General features: G+C 42.8%; 1 protein-coding gene across 1 annotated transcript in view; it reads left to right on the forward strand.

Annotated features, from left to right (window-relative positions):
* The window catches only part of SLC9A2 (solute carrier family 9 member A2), a gene marked incomplete at both ends in the record, with an annotated part of 85,611 nt that overhangs the window by 21,936 nt on the left and 41,041 nt on the right, over positions 1–22,634 (forward strand). Inside the window, 2 exons of the mRNA XM_082642679.1 lie at positions 11,646–12,109; positions 19,315–19,565. Of these exons, the coding sequence (XP_082498805.1) occupies positions 11,646–12,109; positions 19,315–19,565 (715 nt within the window). The remainder of the gene's footprint in view (positions 1–11,645; positions 12,110–19,314; positions 19,566–22,634) is intronic.

The following is a 22,634-nucleotide window of genomic DNA, read 5'->3' on the forward strand; positions in this document are numbered from 1 at the left end:
GTTATTATCTGTCTTTTTGATTACAGCCATCCTAGTGGGTGTGAAGACCCATAGATTATCTAGAAGTGTGTGGTTAAGTCTCCAAGTTGAGAGATTTTCCTGTTTTCTGTATGTTACTGATTTCCAGTTTGACTCTGTTGAGATCAGAGAATGTACCCTGTATGATTTCAGTTCTTTTAAATTTGTTGAGATTTGTTTTTATGGCCGAGGAAATGTTCTATCTTGGTATATAATCTGTGGATTCTTGGAAAGAATGTGTATTCTGCTGTTGTTGGTTGAAGTCTTCTATAGGATTAGATCCTGTTCGTTGATGATCTACTTATTTATTTTACCAATTATTGAGAGAGGAGATGTTGAAGATTTTAACTGTAATTATGTATTTGCCTATTTCTCCCTTCAATTCTATCAGTTTTTTTTTCATATATTTTATAGTTCTGTTATTTGGTGCATACACATTTGGGCTTGCCATATTTTCTTGGTGGATTGGCCCTTTTATAATTATTTAAGGTCCCTGCCTGTCTCTGGTAATTTTCTTTGCTCTGAAGCTTACTTTATTAGATATTAATATAGCCAATTACACTTTCTTTTGATTAATATTTTAATGATGTAACTTTTCCCATTCTTTAGCTTTCAACCTGCCTATATCATTGTATAGAGGTGAAATTTTTTTAGACAACATATACTTGGGTCATGCTTTTTAATCCATTCTACTAACAGCTGTCTTTTAATTGATGCATTTAGACACTTTACATTTTTTGTAACTATTGGTGTGTTTGTGGTGTTCGGGTTTAAATCTCTCACTTTTTCTTTTGTTTTCTATTTTCTCCTTGTTTTTCATTTCTCTGTTTTCTTTTCCTGTGGGTTACTTGAACACTTTTTAGAACTCCATTTTCATTTATCAATAGTTTTTGAGGGTATCTCTTTGTATAGCATTTTTTAGTGTTTCCTCCAAGTATTACATCATCAGTATGTGTATATGTATGTGTGTGTATATATATATATATATATATATATATATATATATATATATATATGTAACTAGTGGCAGTTTACTCATGTGGTCATTTACCAGTGTGAGTGAAGTAAAGAAACCTTTCCTCCCTTTATGTTTTTTTACCTTCTCCCACTTACAATATAGTCGTCTTAAAAACATTTTCTCTATGTACATTGAGAACCACATCAACCAGCATTGTAATTTTGGCTTCAGTGGCCAAGCTTAATTTAGAAAATTCAAGGGAAGAAAGAAAATGTATTGAATTTCTTGTATTTTTACTTTTTCCTTAATTCCTCATGTTCCAAGATTCCATTGCTTTCCATACTGAGAATTTCCTTTAGCCATTATTTTGGGGCAGGTCTGCTGGCAACAAATATTCTTAGTTTTCCTTCAAATGAGAATGTTTTGATTTCTTCTTCATTACTGAAGGCTGTTTTTGCTGGTTATAGAATTCTGGGTTGACAGTTCTTTTTTTTTTTTTTTTTTTCCTGCACGTGAACAATGTTGTGCCACTTCCTGATAATCCCCACGATTTTCAAAGAGACATCTGCTAAAATTCTATTTTCTCATCTATAGATAAGGTATCCTTTCTCTATCTGCTATCAAGATTTTTTTCTTTTTATGTATTTTCAAAAGTTTGTGTATAGCTTGTCATGATGTGGACTTCTTTGGGTTTATCCTTTTTGAGGCTCATTCATATTCTTCATTCTGTAGGTTTATATTTTTTGCAAAATTTTGGAAGTTTTTGTCCATTATTTCTTGAGTACTTTTCCAGCCCCACCCTCTTTCTTTTCTCTTTCTGGGACTCTGATGACATGAATGTTAGATCTTTCACTATAATTTTACAGGTCCCTCATGTTCTAAGCCTGTTTTTTCTCTGTCATTCAGATTGGTTAATTTCTACCATTCTGTCTTCTAATTTAGTAATTCTTTCCTGTTTACTAATTCATACTTCCAGTTTACTAATATTCTGCTGTTGAGCCAATACAATTGAATTTTTTAAAAAACAAATTTATTTATTTATTTTTGGCTGTGTTGGATCTTCATTGCTGCACACAGACTTTCTCTAGTTGCGGTGAGCAGGGGCTACTCTTCATTGTGGTGCATGGGCTTCTCATTGTGGTGTGCTTCTCTCTGTGGGTTTGGCTGGAATAGAGCAGTTATTATCTAGAAGTATTATGTGTTGTGAGGCTGCCTCTTTCCTGGTCCGTTGTCTGGATGGAGTGGGCTTTGTTGGGGCTCTTGTTCTCAGCTCCCATTGGCATTTCCAGGTCGCTGGCTTCTTCAGCTCCAAGTCTGGGATATTAGAGGCAAAAAGGAAACACAGGGAACTCCCTGCCGTATTGTTCTTCAGATCCCGAGGTCCCTAGCCATCCTCCTTCTCTCCATCTTTCAGAGTCTCCTTGTGCTTGTTTTGTACATGATACCTAGGCTTTTTAAGTGTACTAAGTGGGAGGAACAGAGAAAAATACATACTCCATATTACCAGAAGCAACAGTTGGTTTTTTTTTTTTTTTTTTTTTTGCGGTACGTGGGCCTCTCACTGTTGTGGCCTCTCCCATTGCGGAGCACAGGCTCCGGACGCGCAGGCTCAGCGGCCATGGCTCACGGGCCCAGCCGCTCCGCGGCATGTGGGATCTTCCCAGACCAGAGCACGAACCCGCGTCCCCTGCATCGGCAGGCGGACTCTCAACGACTGCGCCACCAGGGAAGCCCGGTTTTTTGTTTTTTTAATCTTCATTTTCTTACTTTTTTTTTTTGCAGACTTTACAAAGGTGAATTCAGGCATACCTGGCTTTTATCTTAAAATTCTTTACTTTTTGGCCACTGATTATAATATATCACTTCTTTGTAAGTGAGATGATTGCAGCATAGGATTTTTCTTGTTTTCATAGATATTAAAAATTTTAAACTCTTTGATCTATATGGAATTTTCTACAGTTGTAGAAGCAAAAAAGAAATGTGTGTGTACGGGTGTGTGTATTTATGTGTGTGTGTGATTTCTCTTTATTTATACATCTAAAACCTCTGATTAAATTATGCTTTCTTTCCCCATTGTTGTACCACTGTTTGACATTATTTGGACCTGCTGTTTCACCCCGTTGTCCATTATGGGCTTAATAAGAACACAGGGCAGTATTTTTGACAGTGGTTTTTATTGTTTTTAATGAAAGTAGTATATGTGTGGTATTACATTTTTTTTTAAGTTATCCTAAAGAGCTTATAACAAATAACAGTTCCCTCAGTTCCTTAAGCCTAGACTTGCTTTTCAGAGGTAAGTGCTTTTAATTTCCTGACCAGATTTTTGTTGCTGTATCAGTTTTAGCCAATATCTCTCAGTTCCCATTTTCAAAAATGAGTATATTAAGAACTTTCTCTCCAGTTTTGACCAGATATACCTTTATTTTTATATTTTCAAGGTTGGTAAGATTTACATTCTGGCCTGTAACCATCATTAACGTCTTTCATCTCTTAAGTTGATTCTGAAAGTTGAAAACTAATCAAGAGACTTTACAACGTTTTTTTTAAAAAAAGAAGTAGCAGCTCATTGCTCATCTATGATGTTCTATAGAAATCGTCTGTCATTTCTTCTAGCTAGGTCTTGCTGTCAACTTGTTAAGCTCCCTTGGGTATTTTCCGAGGAGATTCTGATTGGCATTTACAATCTCGATTTTTCTCCCCTGAAACCTCCTCTCTCCCTGTTCTCATCTCAGTAAATAACCCCACTCTATACCCAGATGTTTGAGCCAAAAGCCTTGGATTCACCTTGGATTCATCTGTCTCACGGAAAGAAAAAACACTCACTGTTTTTCTCTCTTCACTCACAGAAGACTTCTGGCCACCAAAGCGTGTGCGGGTTTTCCACACCACGTAGTTCTCCATCCTCTGTGGACTGTAGCTGGGTGTCCTGCAGTTCAATTCAGTTCTGATATTATCACCCTGGACTTGGCATCAGATCCCACTCGTCCAGGGCTCAGTCTCACAATACCGCCCCCCTTGCTGCTGCCATCTGTGAGTCCCAGGTGGTCACCTGTGCTTCTTACTGGCTGACTATAACCTGGGGTTCTCACGATGCCTTCCATGGGTTCAGTAATTTGCTAGCATAGCTCACAGAACTCAGGGAAACAGTTATGTTGACTGGGTTATTATATAATAAAAGATACGGATGAACAGCTAGATAGAGAGATACATGGAGTAAGGTCTGGAAGGGTCTTGAGTTCAGGAGCTTCTGTCCCTGTGCAGTTGCCATGTACCACCTTCCCAGTGGGTAGATTTGTTCATCAACCCAGGAGCTCTCTGAACCCCATAGTTGAGGGGCTTTTATTGAGGCTCCATCACATGGGCCAGATCAATTAGTAAGGCCACCGCCAGTGGTGGGGGAGGGGTGGAGCTGAATATTCCAAGCTTCTACTCATAGTTGGTCTTTCTGGTAATGTATCCAGGAGCCTACCAAGATTAGAGCAAAAGATGCTCCTGTCACCCAGAAAATTCCAAGGAAGTTAAGAACTCTGTGTTGAGACTTGAAGGCAAAGACCAAATAGTAGAACAAAAGAGGCTCTTAGCACCTTTATTGCTTAGGGAGTTAGCAAGGTTTTAGGAGCTCTGTCCAGGAGCTGGGGATGAAGAACAAAATAGCTATTTAAAAAAAAAATTATATCACAGTATAACACTCACATCCCTCATCCAGGCCAGCAACACATTCTGTTGGAGCAGCTCTCAAAATATATCCAGCATCCAACCTCTCCTCATTCTCCCCAGCATGTTCATGAAAGCCACCATCATCTCTTTCTCATGTTGCTGGAAGATTCTTGACTAGTCTTCCTGCTTCTCTTCTTCCACAGCAGCCAGAATGACCCTGTAAAACTGTGAATCTGATGATGACACTCCTCTGTTCAGAAACCTTCAGTGGCTCCCTGTTGGTCTCAGAGAATATCCAGAGTCTTTCCCGTGGTGACAGGCTTGGCGTGCTCTAGCATTTTGCTGCCTCTCTTTCATCATTTCCTACCATGTTCTCCTTACTTCCCATGCTCCAGCCGCAGTAGCCGCCTTGCTCAGGGTGCTCCCAACTCAGGGCCCTTGTTCCTCTCTTTTAGAAAGTTCTTCCACCATGTCCCACACCCTCACTTCATGTAGGGTTTTGTTCAGATGTCACCCATCAAAGAGGCTTTCCCTGCCCACACTGATGTCAGATTCTATCCCGTCCTGTCCTTCTGGATACTCTCACCCTTCTCTGCCTTTCTTTGTAGTGTTCATCAGCACCTGTCAACTGTGTATTTATTGGTTGATTTATATATTTTATTGCCCATCACTGAAGCGTTCCAGTGAAAAAAACTTTCTTTTATTCACCACTACATCCCTAGTGCTTTGATATGGTACCCAGCACAGAGTGGGGTCTCCATAAATGTCTATTGTATGAAAAAAAAGATTGAATGAGATGGATACGTTTTATTGCTTGCTTTTTCCCTGTCATATATAATGCTGCAATGTAGTTTTTTCTTTTGTTATATGTAACTGTTTTTTTTTTCTTTTTTTCATTGCTAAATAGTAGGATTCTGTCATTAACCCCTCCATGTGCTGAGTGGCTCTCCTTACAGACTGGACTTTATGAGATTATGTATAGATCCCTTTGGAGTTTGGGGTGTTCTTACACTTTTTAGTCACATGTTTGCATCAACTTTTTATTTATTTCTACCGATGGTTAATCACATACATCTGGTTTAAAACTCTAACTGGACGGCCTTGATCCTCTCATTTTTAAAGTCTGGTCTCTGGTTTCTTGGGAGGAGCTTGTCCACTCCATGTGTGGAAGACAAGGATGGTTTGAGACACCCTCACTGGCTCCCCGTCCCCTTACCCACAGAACAAAGGCAGGTTTTGAAGGATCAGCTTTCCAGGCCTTCTACAGTGTGGCTGCTCCCCGGTTGATGGCCCCTCTCCGTTGACTTGCCCTATACTCTTCATATTCAGGCCAGCCCTGCCACCCTGTCCTCAGGATGCCCAGCCTTTCCTCCTGTCTTCCTTGTGCTTCCTCCCCTCCGAATGGAAATATCCACATCCAGCTATCTCAGTGCCACCTGCTCCAGTTCCTTCTTGAATTTCCTCATCTGAATTAATTTCCCTCCTCTCCTTACTTCCCTGGTACTTATTATACCTCTTCTTTCATAGCATGTATCACTTTCTATCTTGTACTATAATTACTTACAGTCTTATCTTATGTGCCAAATATAAGCTCACTGAAGACATGGCCCATTTGTGATCCATCTCTGGGCCCCTCAGAGTCTTATATAGGGAAGGTACTCAACAAATACCCTCTTAAGGGTTTAACTCTGCTTGTTCCTTCTCAGGTTCTTCATGGACAGACTAAACACATATTATTGGTTTTCTCTTTTTTGTAAGTGGTCAAGTCATTTGGAAAAATTAAATACCATCTAAGTTCTGCTTTGGGATAATCCCAACAAAATTTTAATGTTTCCTTTATAATTTCATATTTTTCAATTAATCTATTATTATAAGTCCTTTGCAGATCTCATAAGTGGAGCATTCTTAAGACCTCTATCTTCACAGTGGTGCTACTTTTTGATGGAGAGAAATTAGATGTGTGTTTCAATCCCAGCATGTGACTAAGTGTTGTGAGAAATCCATATTCTCAGGTTAATGTTACTGACATAGAGCAGTTAATTCTGCTATTTACTGACTTCTATTCTTTTTATGTATTTATTTGCTTATCTTTTTATTATTTGCTTGTATTATTTATTTACTCAATTTGATTCTACTTATTTTTAGAGTTAAATTTTCTTACTTGGTCTTTGTCGACTAGAGTTATCATGCAGTGATAGCAGTTTGTTTTTATGTATCTGATCAGAGTGGTACTTCTTACTATTTTCTCTCTGCTTCTGTCTATTGCATGTTGCAATTCTATTTTTTTTAATGTATATTTGATTGCTATGTGAATTGGGATACATAAAGTCAGCATTTTTAGACTTGAACAAACTTGTTTATTTCTCTTAAAAACAAGTTTAATGTATTCCATAAATATTTACCTTTTGTTCTCCAACCAAATGGGCATAACTTTCTGAATATTCTTTATGTTAAATCCACAGTTTCCCAGGGTTGCTTCAAGAAGCACCAGCCGGGGAAGCTAGTTCTGGGTCTGGCAGCCACAGGGTCTGGCTGCCCTCACTGACCTTGTTCCCAAGGGTACTTGTCCCCTACTTAACATGGGCTTGGCAAATATTTGTGGATCTAATAAATCTCATTATTTTTTTAGGCTCTCTTAAAACGTGGAGCATTAGTTAGAACGTGTGTGTCTGTATTCACCTCCAGTGAGAAGTTTCTCAACTGAAGGTGTTTCTCTCTTCTTACCTCTGCAGGTTTCCACTTTCCCTTGCTGTTGTGCAGCTGGTTAATTAGAACTGTATTTTTTTGGAAACATTTTGTAATTTTTTGTTGGTGATGGTGGTGGTGGAGGGGTGGTTTTCTCTGATTCAGATTTTTACATTGTTGCTCTTTTATGGATCCTGCTCTCTGGAAGCTTCCTGTGTTACTGTTCACTTTGCTTTCTTTCCAGAATTTAACAAATGGATTATTTTATGTGTAATGAGAAAATATAGTGAATTAATTGCATTGCACTCAGTTATACCTAGATCTTTAGTTTTTAAGTTCAGTTCATTCCAACACTTATATGCAAAGAGAAAGGAAGATAGAGTCACTTGACTATGTATTTGGTATGAGATCCTAATTCTGTTCCCTTTCCCACTAAGTGAATTTCTGTTGCAATTAAAATAAAATAAAATTTAAAGCATCCATCCTCATAGACTTTTATGTTCCAGAAATAAAAAGTGAATGACACAAGTACAATGCCCCAGACACTCTAAATAAAAGTTAGCAGGAAGTACAAGGTACAAACTGAACCAGGGTAAGTAAACCACAGCCCAGGGGCCAGAGAGGGCACCCAGCATGGTTCTATATGGTCTGTGGGTCAAGAATGGCTTTGACATTTTTAAATGGTTAAACAAAATCAAAACAAGAATGATATTTGGTGACATATAACACTGTATTCTAGTTTCAATGCCCATGAATAAACTTTGATCGGAATACACCCACACCGATGCATTTAGATATTAACTCTGGCTACTTTTGTACTATAATAGCAAAGTATGCCCTGCAAGCTGAGAGCATTTACTATCAGGCCCTTTACAGAAAAAAGTTAACTGACCCCTGGACTAAATAGTAGATTGTACCTTCAGTAGCTCATGTTCAGCCTTGTAAAAATCATCAAAAAGTTTTCTCCTGATAACTGATGTATCTGTCAATACTGTTAGGTGGGTTAATGACCCTGGTCTATTCAAGTTCATTTTCTCTTCAAGAAATACTTGGTTGTGGCCAGGGGAGCCATAAATATATGCACGTGTGTAAATGCTGATGTATTTGTTTCATTCTGTGAACAGTGACATTTAAGAAGCCTTTATTTTGTTTTGTTTTGCCTAACTGCTTTGCTAGGAGGTTTGACTCCTGTGGTTGGTGAAAGAATAGACACTTCCGCACAGAACCGTTTCTGCCAGGAGGGAGTGTTATAAAATTCAGCGTCTCTGCTTATGTTCCCCAAAAAGCACCGGACTCAGATCTCTTGTGACTGCGCCTCATCTAATCCCTTCTTGCCTGTGGAACAACTGGGCAGATTCAGTAACTGCCATCCTATTTCAAGCAAGGGTCACTCAGACCAGTGCTGAATGGCCTAAGCATTCAGAAGAGAAAGGCGAACAGCCTTTTCTAAATATAAACATCTGTTTTCTTAAACAAGTGCGCTTGGCCTGTTGCCGTTCTTTTCTGATTTGGGCGACCACGGGATTTCCCCCTGCTCCCTTCCCTTGCTCCAGGCCCCCTTTAGCCCTCCAGCCTGGTGGCCCTTCTGTCTGACTGCATCCTGGTTTCCCGCGCACCTGGGATCCTGGTCAGGATCAGTCACGTGGCAAGCACGGCGGCCATTGGTCCTTCCCTGTGATGAGTTTAAGCAGGCAGTGTTTCTTCCTTTCTCCCACCTACCTGGTCTCCCATGCTCCGTTCTTAGGAGTAAGGATCTCCTTTCAACCCAGTGAAGGATGCCCCCCCCCCCCCCACCCGCCCCGTGTGAGAGCACAGGCTACCAAGGCTGGGTGGCAGAACAGGAAAGAAAAAGGCAGTAGAGGAAGCAGGAGCCCGCCAAAGCAGGCTTTGTCCGGTTTCCAGTCGGTCAGCAGAGATCCTGTTCCTTGCTTCCGGGCATTTCTTGAGAACAGTTTTCTCTTGCTTTTTCAAGTAGAAGAGAGACAGAAAACAAAATGTCGGGGCATACGTGACATTGCAGGCCAGTGGTTAGTTACGGTTACAGCTCTTTATGGGAAAGGTGTGTGTATCCCCATTTCACAGGTGAGCACACCTGGCCTGGGCCTGGTGGGAACCCCTCCGAGGCCACACGCAGGGAGTCGGGGAGCTGGATTCCAAGCCAGGGGGCAGCTGTTACGGCCCAGGGCACACAGGGCGCCCTCAGATTGGGCCTTTGTGCTCTGCATTCCACCAAGGAGCAGATGGCACTGGACCCCAGGGGGCCAGGGAGGCTGTACCAGGACATCCTTATATTACAGGGTAAGTTGGTATAAAAGAAGGAATCAGTGTGCGGAGGGGTTGCAAAGATGTGGTTTTCAGTGGATGTATTTTTTTTTTTTTTTTTTTTTGCGGTACACGGGCCTCTCACTGCTGTGGCCTCTCCCATTGCGGAGCACAGGCTCCGGACGCGCAGGCTCAGCGGCCATGGCTCACGGGCCCAGCCGCTCCGCGGCATATGGGATCTTCCCGGACCGGGGCACGAACCCACGTCCCCTGCATCGGCAGGTGGACTCTCAACCACTGCGCCACCAGGGAAGCCCTGTGGACATATTTTTTTTAACTTTTCTGTTTAACACAGAGAGGTCAACAGGCCAGAGGGTCAGGGGTCCGGCGTGGCTGCATCAGCTGAATGCATTTATTCCCCAATGATAATTGGAGTCTGCTGTAATGTGAGTAAGAAAATAATCCAAGCTGGAGGGATGAGTTGAATACCCAATCTAAAGATGTTCACTTTATTATTTAGAAACTAATTCTTAAAGAAATTTTAAATTTCTTCAAATTATGGTTACATTTTGGGGGGCCCACACATATTTCATGCTGTGACTTCTTTATGTTTTGTAGGCTTCTAAGGGTTTACTTGTTAAACCTGTGGTGATTGTAAGTTTCTAAGGACTTACTCTGTCATTTTAATATAGTCTTCCTATAATTCAGCTAATTTCCATATGCTGCTTTAATTCTAAAAGGTATGAAATGCCTTCAGGATGGCCCGCTATTGCCTTGCCAATAAGGGCTGGCCTCACGTAAGCCCTGCCAAGTGACCTCCGTGTGTGAAGTTGCTTCCTGTGTTGCCCACATGCTGGTACCACCTGCATTTCCCTCCCATTTCCTTGCTACGGGCCGCCCCCTAACATGGTGTCTGCATTAAAGCCACACTAGGCTCCACCATGAATTAGGAAAAGGTGTTTTCTTCCATTCCTTCACTTCTTAGGAGACTCTTCCTGCCTTCTCTATGTGATTAATGCAAGATGCTACCTCATCCGTGCCATCCTCAGCAGATTTCCTCTTCTCTGTTCCCTTAGTGCTTGACTGGGGCTTTACCATATGATGCCTTATACTAGAGTAAGTCATAAACACATCTGTTCCTGCCTTGATTAGAAACTCCATGACATTGGAGATCATGGCGTGTTTATATGCCTCACTTTTCGGTAGTTATCTGATGGACCTTTGATGTTGATTTGGTTGTCTCTGAAGGAGCAGACATCTGAAAATTAAACGTATTCAGCATTCCAAATGAAGGAATCTGAAATTAGAAATACTGATATTCAGGAAGTTACAAACTCTTCTCAATACCAGAGGGGACAGCGGTGATCCAAAACCTGGCCTGTGATCTGGCTACCTTGGCAAGACCCCGTATCTTTTTGAGCCTCAGTTTCCACTTAAATAAAAAAAGGGGTGAAAATACCTCCTTGTCTTACTCCTTAGGGTTTTTATGAGGATGAAATGGTTTGTGACATCTGAAAACATATTGGGAGTCACAATATTGCTTCAAATGTAAAATTGCATTGTCTTATTTAAGAAAATAGACATTTAGATGAAAGCTGTGCTGTTTAGACATCGTGTTCCTATAGTATTCTACTTCTGATTTCAATTGAAATGTGTACCTGAATGTGCTTTGTGAATAGTTTTAAGGGGATCATCTGACTTTTGCATCGTAATATCTAAAGCCAGTGTATAGCCAATTACGTTGACCTGGGAGGTTTTGAAATAGGACCTATTGGTTCTGTCAGAGGGAACCAGTTTGCCTTTTCCATAATTCTCACATAACCCAAATTTTGTCTTTATTTATTTTTTCATAACCCAAATTTCATCTTTATTTTTTCATAACCCAAATTTCATCTTTATTTATTTTTTCATAACCCAAATTTCATCTTTATTTTTTCATAACCCAAATTTCGTCTTTAGTTTTTCATAACCCAAATTTCGTCTTTATTTATTTTTTCATAACCCAAATTTCATCTTTATTTTTTCATAACCCAGATTTCGTCTTTATTTATTTTTTCTTTAACAGGCTTCCATCTGTATCACAAATTACCTACCATAGTACCTGAGAGCTGCCTCCTCATCATGGTCGGACTTCTGCTGGGTGGGATTATTTTTGGAGTGGATGAGAAATCCCCCCCGGCCATGAAGACGGACGTGTTTTTCCTGTACCTCCTCCCCCCCATCGTGCTGGATGCGGGCTATTTCATGCCCACCCGCCCGTTCTTCGAGAACATCGGCACCATCTTCTGGTACGCCGTGGTCGGGACGCTTTGGAATTCCATTGGCATCGGGGTGTCTCTGTTTGGGATCTGCCAGATCGAAGCCTTCGGCCTGAGTGACATCACTCTGCTCCAGAATCTGCTCTTTGGCAGCTTAATCTCGGCGGTGGACCCCGTGGCCGTGCTCGCTGTCTTCGAGAATATCCACGTCAACGAGCAGCTCTATATCCTGGTCTTTGGGGAGTCCCTGCTGAATGATGCCGTGACAGTGGTGAGTGACGGTTCACACGACATCACTCCACCAGGCCAGGACTGCCACCCACCAGCTGCTGAGGGGAGACCCTGTCTGCAGAGCAGGCAGCTGAGCGGTCCCCAGCCCTGCGCTGGGAAGGGCCCCTCACTTGGTTCAAGGCTCTGTTCTCGCTGTCTTAAAATTCTCAGTAAATTTATTATTTGTTATTTATCTGTGATTCTACAAAGGGCCTCTCACTTCCTTTTGCCTGGATCCTGCCAGCTCTGTGGCTGGTCCCTGCTTGTATGGCTTTGCTGCTGCCAGAGAAGCATCACAGTGACTGTGACCTGTGTATCCCTGGAGGTTTCTCACTGTGACAGCTTCAACAGTGATGGGTTTTGATCAGAATTCAAAGGACTTAAGGTCCCAGCGTTCTTTGTGAGAAGTGCTGCTCTCAGTATGTGGCGTGTATAGTACAGGTGAAAGGATCTTGCCCACTGAGTGCTGTTCTCCCTCTGGGGAGGGTGTATTTTTTATTTCCAGATTGGAGGCAGATTTTTCATCACACAGCTCACTTCCTCTTTTTACTCAGCCAGCAGACGTTGGGTCCTCACCATTTTCCCATAAATGGATATTTATTCAGAAAATGCAAATTATTTTTAATTCTCACTAATTGCCACACAATTAGAGTCAGAGGCTCTCATGAGCTTAACATTGGAGGATTGACCTGCTTTCTGAGCTCAGGGGAGAAGCCTCTCCCCTCACCCACATGGCTGTCCAGACCTTCTCCACCAGTCAAGGACACTCAGGTGACCTTGGGCTGGTTAACCAGTCGGCGGGCATGGGTGATGCTGTTTTAGGTTAGCCAGGATTCTGTAGTAGTGATGGTGATAGGAACGGTAGCGAATGCATACCTTGTGCTCGGAGTTTTATAACAGCCTATGAAATAGGTATTCTTCCCATTTTGCAAATAAGAAAATTGAAGGAAATGTTAAGTAAAGTGTATTTAAGTAACTTAAGTAATTTATATTATCCCCTCTGTTAGTTCCTATTATTAAAATGGTATTCCTGATTCATTTAAAAGTTAACGTAGATTTCAAGAAAAAAAAGAGTCAATTCGCTTCAGTTTTAGTGTGTGTGTGTTGCTTAAAGAGTGCCTGATGAGGGTCCTTCCATCGAAGTTGGAGAGAGGATTCTTTTTGTAATTTGTCACTTTTTTTAATTTTTATTTTTGAAAATTTAATTTATTTATTTATTTGGCTGCGTCGGGTCTTAGTTGCGGCACGCAGGATCTTCGTTGCAGTGCGCGGGCTTCTCTCTGTTGTGGCTCGCAGGCTCCAGAGCGTGCGGGCTCAGTAGTTGTGGCGCGCGGGCTTAGTTGTCCCGCAGCATGTGGGATCTTAGTTCCCCCACCAGGGATCGAACGTACGTCCCCTGCATTGGAAGGTGGATTCTTAACCACTGGACCACCAGGGCAAGTCCCCAAGAGGGTTCTTTAAATGATGTCTTTTCAAGTATGTGTAATGTCCTATGTGCAGGTCATGGGGCATCTGATCCTCATCCAAAGGTAGATTACTGTGATCAGCTTCAGAAACAAGCTTAGAATATCCTTTTAATAATTCAGTTAAACTTTACAATAATGTGACACACAAAAAACAAGTTAACATAGAAACCAACATTATTCTCTGTTAGCCTGTATGCAGACCCCTGACCTGAATAAAATATCACCTTTAAGGATGTTCGTTAACTCTATGTGGATATTATTACATAAAAATCATTTACTGATAAGGAAACACCACTTTGTAGTATAGCTAAGAGCTATTTTGAGACAGCGCAATTACTTCACTCAAGTAACAAAATCCACTTCATTTATTCCATTATTCATTAACGGTGCTTAGTCATTAACTCACCAGTATTAAATTTTAACTGGGAAACTGCCATAACAATGAAGATGTTTTATAACTCATTCTCATTTCCGGAGGCATGAAGTTTTCCACTATGACTAATGTTAGATATATACATTTTTACCTTGGTTCTAGGGAGACTGTGGGAATTTCAGTGTGGGAATCTTGGGTCTATTTAGGGTATAGAAAACTTTACAAAGAAATAATAGCACCCTGCTGCATTCCTCCTAGGGCAAGGTAGCAACATCAGGTCGGTTTCAGAAGGACCTGCTGTATCTTTGCACTGCTTTCCCTTCTCTTCTGAGATTTCTCATTCATTCGCCTCAGTGGTCCATTCTTTGAGTGTGTCAAGAATCAGATCTCAGCAAACGATCTGGCTAAACTACCCTTTAAAGCGTGCCTTCTAGAGGCACATCCTGTGCTTCCTGTCCAGAGGCTCAAAGCCATCAGATGTGGTTTTACGGTTGAGATGGAGGGCTGACCCAGAGACGGCAGTGAGCCAGGTTGAGGGCCAGCCATTCCACGGCAGGAAGCGGGCCAAGGACGGAGAAAGGGCATGGCTGTTCTTTAGATGTGGAGCCCTTGTTTCCAGGCCAAAGCCTGTAAGTCAGAAGGACTCTAGTGGTTTCAAATGAAAGAGGCTTCGTTGGTAGGTTATTTACCCTGGGCCAAAAGCCATGTGGACCCTTAAAGCCACCTCCCACAGATATCAGCGTGTGCTTGGGGGGCTCTGCCCACCTAACACTTTAGAATAACCCACCAGGTATTTCCTTCACCAGACTGGCTGAATAGTGGGCTGAATTGACCAGGTGTTAGGAACAATTAGAAAATGGTATAAAAAATTATAATTTTGTCTCCTAGTCAGGTGTTCTCAACGAATAGAGGTAGAGATGTTTTATAGAAGATTCTTTGATTCATTCATCTAGTCTTATCTCTAGGAGAGGTTTAAGGAACTCATGGGTTAGGGAAAGGTATGAAAAACATAGACCCTGCTGCATACATGGAGAAGGCTGAGTCACTAAATGCTGCAACTAGAAGGGTAGAGATTAAACAGAAGTCAGGTTAAAAACATAGGCTGGGGCTTTTCTGGTGGCGCAGTGGTAGAGGTCCGCCTGCCGATGCGGGGGACACGGGTTCATGCCCCGGTCCGGGAAGATCCCACATGCTGCGGAGCGGCTGGGCCCATGAGCCATGGCCACGGAGCCTGCGCGTCCGGAGCCTGTGCTCCGCAACGGGAGAGGCCACAGTAGTGAGAGGCCCGTGTACCGCAAAAAAAAAAAAAAATAATAATAAATAAAATTAAAAAAAAAAAACATAGGCTGGAGGATGAGCACAATTGTAGGTCAGGCAATTAACTGGTAAGTTCAACAGTGAGCTTAGAAGATTTGAAAGGGAGAAAATCTACCATAAAAATGTCTCAAAGCAAAGGGAAATTGATAATATATAATATAAACTGAAGTCAAACTCTTTGTTCTGTGGTCTGGGGCTATCATAGATTGGCATTAACTGGAGAAATGACCGTCAAAAAAGAAAAAGCTGAGATTTTTAAATAGGATTTTTGTGCTTTCCCTTATAGGAAATATTTTAAGAAAACCTTTCCAACTTTCCCTTATTGGGTAAAGATTGTTCAGGTTCTCAGCTATCTGAGAAGTACTGCTGTTTCCATTGTAGTCCATGATCGAATGAGTTAGGCTTACATGGTAATTTCTAGAAGGTGTGAAGGCAACCACTGAATATTCTGACACATTTTCCAAGAACACTTACAGAGCTTCCTCAGTCTACCCTAACTAGAGTTGGTTAAGGAGAGCTGGCTCTTAAGTCAGAAGCTAGGGGTACACACTAATGGCCCAGACATTATGTGCCGGGCAGTGGAATTTAACTCAGGAAGCTGGAGAGTAAAGAGTGACCACTTGGTACTTAATTTTGCTTTTGCAAATAGCAGAACAGATTTAAAATTACTTACGCAAAAATGATTATCCTTTGTGTTCCATATCAGGAAAAGCGACCTGAAAACTTTTTCTGGAACAGAGCTATGCTGAACAAAAACTCTGTATTGTTTGCATCCTTGCAGTACATGATTTCACTGCATTGTTGCACATTTTAAATCAAAGCTCAAAACAGATCATATCTAATTTTAATATACACAAGTATTTAAAAAAATAATAATGAGTAGAAACATTTGAAAGTACTCAGCTGTCACATTAGCCTGTTATATTGATAGAATCCAGAAAACAGGCACCCCTGGCTTTTCGGTTTTCTAAAGATACAGTTGTCAAGTTGAGGTCAACTTTGCACAGACCAACTAGAGACATAATTGTAGCCACATACATAATACATATACATATACTACATGTAAATTATAACTTCAAAAGCACCTTTCTATATAGATTCCCTTGTGGTAAAATTAAAGGACGTAACTGGCATGAACTAAATAACTGTGGGGTTATGGCTGGTTGTAACTAAAAGAATTTTATCTTGTGCCCATCCCTAGGTATCAGGTTCAGTGTACAACGGGTGGGAGGTTATGGAAAGCTTTCTGGTTGTCAAGGTAACGTCTCTACCTAAGCTAGTTTCTCGTAAGGTGGCCCCAGCATCCGAGGAAGTGGAATGATGAAACTGGAGCTTCTGACAGCGCACTGAAAGTGAAGAGCCTGTGACTCAGCTTTACTCTTTGCAAAACCTAAAGGGATATTAAACACAGAATGTATGTTTGAGAGATGCCATGGCTGGGGCTGCCTGGAAAACAGCTTGGGAAAGATTACAGTGTATTCCTGTTGTTCCTTTGGAATGAGTACCTGAGCTTCCTTTGGAGGCCTCATCAGTGTCTAGATGGGGTAGGGAGGGGGAGGGGAGCTGAGACAGAAAGAGAGGACTTGGGTTCTGTGCACAGGGGATTTCTAATTCCTCGGAGGAAATGAGCTTGGCATTCAAGAGGCAGCACCAGCAACACAGGATGGCGCGTCCCCAAATGCTGGATGGTTTGGGGCATCATCTGTGTTGCAGGAGGGGCGGAGGGAAGGCCGACGCGCAGGCGCCGAAGGAATCCAGGAAGCCCGGAGAGGAACAGCGACTTGAGTGGCGCCATGGAAGACAGATAGAGTTTCCCTCGGTTTAGGGGCTGGGTTTCTATCAAGAGAAGCCAGGGCCAGGGCTGAAAATACATACGGTGTGCTTTGTAGAGCCGTGGTGAGACCCTGTCCTAGACCGCAGGGTGTCACAAAGCATTAAAAACATGCATCAGGTGTATTGAGCCTTCTTCCCTAAGTCAGGCAGCCAACAATTTTCAACTTGAGAGTGAGGAATGGTATAAAGGAAGTGAGTCTTGTAGTAGCTGCAGGGGCCACTCAACTGGTGCGGGCGGGAGGCAGGCAAGTGGAAACCGGGGGTCGGAACCCAGAGCCCGAGTGGCCCGGGGAGGCTATCTGTGCAGGGCTGGAGGCTGGAAAATCTGTCCCTCTCCCTGGGCAGCAGGTGACCGTCACCTTTTGGCCTGGGCTCTTTAGAGGCAAGGGGTAAATATAGAACATCTCTGATCCGCTCTCAGGAAGTGATCATGGCGTGTTGATGTGGATGAAATCTGACGTATGCAGCAGTCTCTGGATGCGAGGAAGCAGCACGGCTTGAAGCCAGTTCTTTTCTGGCAAGTGATGACCCCTCAGGATATTTAAGTCCTCGGGCTTGTGAGTTGCTTTTTTTCTTCTCTTAAGCTCAAGTCATTTCTTGGTGGTCCAATACCAACTGCTTTCAACTGTTACACCAACAATCAAGAGAAGGGAAAAAGCCCACTGCTTTCTAAGTAATAATCCACTGTTTGTTTTTTTTTTGTCAAAACCAACAGACATTTATTATCATCTACTAGGCAACATGGAAGAAGTAAATCATAATAAGGCAAGATCCTGAATTACAAGGAGTTTATGATCCAGTAGAAAAGGGAAAAGTTCCCCGAAACCTGTAATGTGTAGGCTATAAAGGACCGTTACTGAAGTAGAAAAGGGTGAAATGGCTTTTTGCCAGGACACACTCTGGTTAGCAGAGTGTCTGACTCATTCTCATGGTTAAAATTGAAGAACTGACCCAGAGCTAGGAGACCTGGGTCCTGGTATCGCCTCTGACGTTTTGTGTGCCCGTGGACGGATGGGTTTAATTTTGAGTTTCTCAGAATCCCAAGGAGGGTGTAGCACGGCCTGTGCTCCAAAGGTGTTCATCCCAGTGTCCCATTAGCCGGCTTTCCTGGAGATTCCCTCTGCAAATATCACAAGAAGCAGGGCATGTGCCTGACCGTATTTCACTTGCTGGCTTCATGAAAAAATTACTCCAGAGAAAGGCATCACTTCCCATGCCATTTGCTCAGTGGTCCTTGGAAACATGTTTGAAAGCATCCTGCCCGGCAGGTGTGAATGCCTGACATTTTTGAAGACTTAATTAAACTATGTAAAAGACTGTAAATTTTTCAGAAACCAAGCAACGGTGTAGTCTCATCACTTTAGAAGGACAAATGTGCATGAAGTTATAGTAGATACGCACACACACACACACACACACACGTTACTGCCTCTTGGCTTGAAGAAAGCTCCATCAGGTCTTGTGTTTCACCAGAGGTGCATGTGTGGGCGGGACAAGAACCTCAGTGGCCTGGGAGGAGGATGTCTTCAGGGAGGGGACCTGTATGGATGGGTGGGTCCTTCCATGGTGCAACCCCACAACAGGGGCCTTGAAGTGTCCCTAAATTCACAGCCAGCACTGACAAGCTTTCTCTGGGACATACTCCTTCCCAAGCATTGGCAACGCAAGCAGGGTATGTTGAACGGCAACCAAGCTGTTTAAAATAATCCTTTAGGATCCGAAAAGTGATGTTTTAGCAGTAGGTCACATAAATAACTTTGAAGTCTCCTCTCTCTCACGTCTAGAAATAGTTTTCTTGATGACACGCTTTCATCAATGCTTTTTGTTTGCAGCTATTAAACGCACTGTTAAAATATGAGATAAAGACAGGCTTCCCTGGTGGCGCAGTGGTTGAGAGTCCGCCTGCCGATGCAGGGGACACGGGTTCGTGCCCTGGTCCAGGAGGATCCCACATGCTGCGGAGTGGCTGGGCCCGTGAGCCATGGCCACTGAGCCTGCGCGTCCGGAGCCTGTGCTCCGCAACGGGAGGGGCCGCAGCAGTGAGAGACCCACGTACTGCCAAAAAAAAAAAAAAAAAGAGATGCCCAGTCACTCCCACTGATCGTCCACTTTGGGGCACAGAAGACACGCCCTTGTTAGGAGGCAGGAAGACTTCTGGGGCCGTGAGGATGTCGGGGTAGTTGGGGGGTCCTGACGTGCCCTCTGCCTCTCCCACAGGTCTTGTACAACCTGTTCAAGTCTTTCTGTCAGATGAAGACCATCGAGACCATCGACGTGTTTGCTGGAATTGCCAACTTCTTCGTCGTGGGGATTGGCGGGGTGCTGATTGGCATCTTCCTGGGCTTCATCGCGGCGTTTACCACTCGCTTCACACACAACATCCGCGTGATCGAACCGCTGTTCGTCTTCCTGTACAGCTATTTGTCCTACATCACAGCCGAGATGTTCCACCTGTCGGGCATCATGGCGTAAGTATTGAACTCCTTGTTAAAAGCACTTGGTGGCATTTCGTGGAATTCAGGTATTCTAAGCTGCGATGTGAAAGTTGAATATGTTATGTAAAAGAGTAGATGTTCTTGAATTCTTTTAAGAAAAATTAAAAGTAGATTTTCGTTACTCTTTGTTTCAAAGAAATGAAAGTATGGATCAGCCAAATATATCCTAAAGCGGAACTTCCCTGGGTCCAGTGGTTGAGACTCTGCGTGCTTCCACTGCAGGGGGCCCAGGTTCGATCCCTGGTTCTGGAACTAAGATCCCGCATGCGGCCAAGAAAAAGAAAAAAAAGTGTAGGCAAGTGATCTGGTGCTAAAATGGAAGCCTTAAAACTGACCTCTTGGATCTCATGAAATAAGACAATAAAGTGTTGGGGTGGATGGTCAGGCACCAAGAATTTTCAGAGTTTGATGCCCATTCAGTGTTGGTCAGGTCCACTAACTCCACCCAGGCTGTATCCCCCAAACTGCGTCTGGAATTGCTTATGTCAATTCCTTTGAACAATGTTAGTAGTAGAGAACCTTCACTCTGATTTGATTTGAGATCATAGCTTTACATCATTCAAAGCAAAATTCAGTGAATGAGGCATGCCATTGTGTACTTTGAGTTCAGCTTCTTAAAGAAAGAGGTATGGTTATAAAGCAAGAAGTGGATAAAGCAAGAAATTATTTATTAAAGACGCAGTTGTGTATCATTCACTCACTGATTGGAAGGATGTTCTCAAAAAGTTCTACAAGTGGCCGGAGAACGGTAGCATTTGGATCCAGTTTTAGCCGTTGGAGGGTCACTTTGAAGGCGGGTACTTGTTGGGTGTGGATATTTCTACAGCTTCCAAGAATAAGCCTGTCATATTAGGGTCACACCTTGTATAGGGCCAGTGAGAAATGCTTACTAATGGAATGCCTTTCAAAGTTTTCATTTTGGGGAATTCCATGGCAGTCCGGTGGCTAGGACTCTGCACTTCCACTGCTGGGGGCCTGGGTTCGATCCCTGGTCAGGGAACTAAGATCCCTCTAAATACATGTTAGGCTGTCCTGCTGGGGCCTGCTACGCTACTTAGAGTTTTGTGTTGTAAATGTAGGTCTAGTTCTTCCTGAAGTTTTCTCTTGCACCATGATTTAGGTGATGCTTTGACTAAGGATTGTTTTGCTTTTGCCCCGCATCGCCACTTTCATAGCAGAAGCAGATGAGGTTTGTCTCCCTCTACGAGGAGAGTGGAACCCACTGTAGTGAAAGCCATGCATTAGAAGGTTGTGTGGTTTTCTGTATCCCAGGGAACCTAAATAAAGCACCGTATTAATCCAGTCTGACCCAGTGATGAAATGTGCAGTGCCTTCCTGGTGGCTATTCATATCATTTTTGTATGACCTCCAGTTTCCTCTCTGTTCTTTGACTGGTGTCATTGAAAGTGTCCGATCAGCTGGTGACAAGGTCTCTGCAAAGATTACAGGGCAGGGACTTTGTGTCTAGTTTCCCAGCAGTATTGTAACAATGGTTGGTGTAAGAACCTTGAATATATTTCAACCGAGTGCATATGTAAAAGTTCTAAAACCCTCACACAGTTATCTAAATATGCTTCTCCCGAGTGTGGGGAGGACAGGTGAAGTGTTGGATGGGGTTGGAGTGCTGGGGCGTCTCTGCTTAGAAATGTCTGGGGGGGCCCAGAGTCCACAGAGCTTGTGATGCCTCATGTCCCCGACCTCCTGCAAAGATGGGATCAGGGCTTTCCTTGCTCTGGGAATTAGGACGTCAGGGACAAATGGGGCCACGTATTCCTGGGACACTGCATGGGTAGTTCTCTACTGTGGTTTGTTGGCAGATAGAAAAACCTCACTTTTGTCCACAACTTCAAAGTAAACATTTACTGTACAACGTAGTGCACAGAAAAGTCCCTTATTGCATTGACGTGAATAGTGTCATAGCACACCATGAGTGCACTAAAATTATGTTAACAATTACATGAAATATTCCAGGAGATTTAAACACTTTTGCATTTTACCACGTACCCCTGTTAATGCTGTGAGAGCGAACGAAGGGACGGATTTACGTCGAAGTGTGTTTGTTCTCAGAAGTCACACCCTGTTTCCTAAGGTGGGGTGATTAGTGTGGTCTTCAAGACCTGACCGTGTGTGTTGTCTCCGTATGGGGTACATCACAGACGTGCATGTCCACCCTTTGGAGAGTGCACTGTGTGCACTCCCACGCTGTAATCACTGTCCTTACTGGAGGATGTTGGTCCAGGACATCGGTGTCATGATGTAATTAACATTGCACATCCACGGCCACCTCTTTTATAGAACTCGTAATTGTTTCCGCATTTAACTTGTACCAAGTATAGAAATTCCTATCGTACTTCATGCTGACGGCACCTTCTTTTACCGTTTAAAAGCAGGTGTTAAGGTTAATGGGAGTGAAGGCACGTGACTTCTGAGCATGCTCAGTAGAGTCCCTTTTTGTTTAAGAGAAATGGGAGCCACACGGAAAGGGAAATCTGCAGAGGGGTCAGACAGCTGGGGAGCTGAGAGAAGGGTTGACGCACCTCTCTCTGAATTTGTAAGAGTGTGGAGCGTGAAACCTGGTCCTCCCAGGGTTTGTCCTCCCCTCTCTCCCGCTTCTCCATCCCTCTCGCCTTCTTCCTTCCTCTTCTTAATGCCTTTCCGATGCCCCTGTGCTTCAACTTTGTCTTGGGTGGACTCTTGGGCAGCCTGTCTTAGAATAAGATCATGTAATGAGCAGGTAGTTGATACAAAAGTCTGATGAAGAAGAAACATCTTTCTGTAGAGCAGAAGATGGGTCTGGGTTCAAAATGCAGTGTCTTTTTTGTGTGTGTGTGTGAATGTTTACAGCAGCTTTATTCATAATCACCAAAACCTAGAAACAACTCAGATGTCTTTCATCTGGTGAATGAATAAATTAATTATGGTACATGTGTACAATGGAATCCCACTCAGCCATAAAAAGTAATGAACTATTAACATATGCAACAACATGGATAAATCTCAGATATATATTGCTAAGTGAGAGAACTCAGATTCCAAAGGATA

This window comes from Mesoplodon mirus (assembly GCF_964341445.2).
Source record: "Mesoplodon mirus genome assembly, chromosome: 14".
Lineage (NCBI taxonomy): Eukaryota > Metazoa > Chordata > Mammalia > Artiodactyla > Ziphiidae > Mesoplodon > Mesoplodon mirus.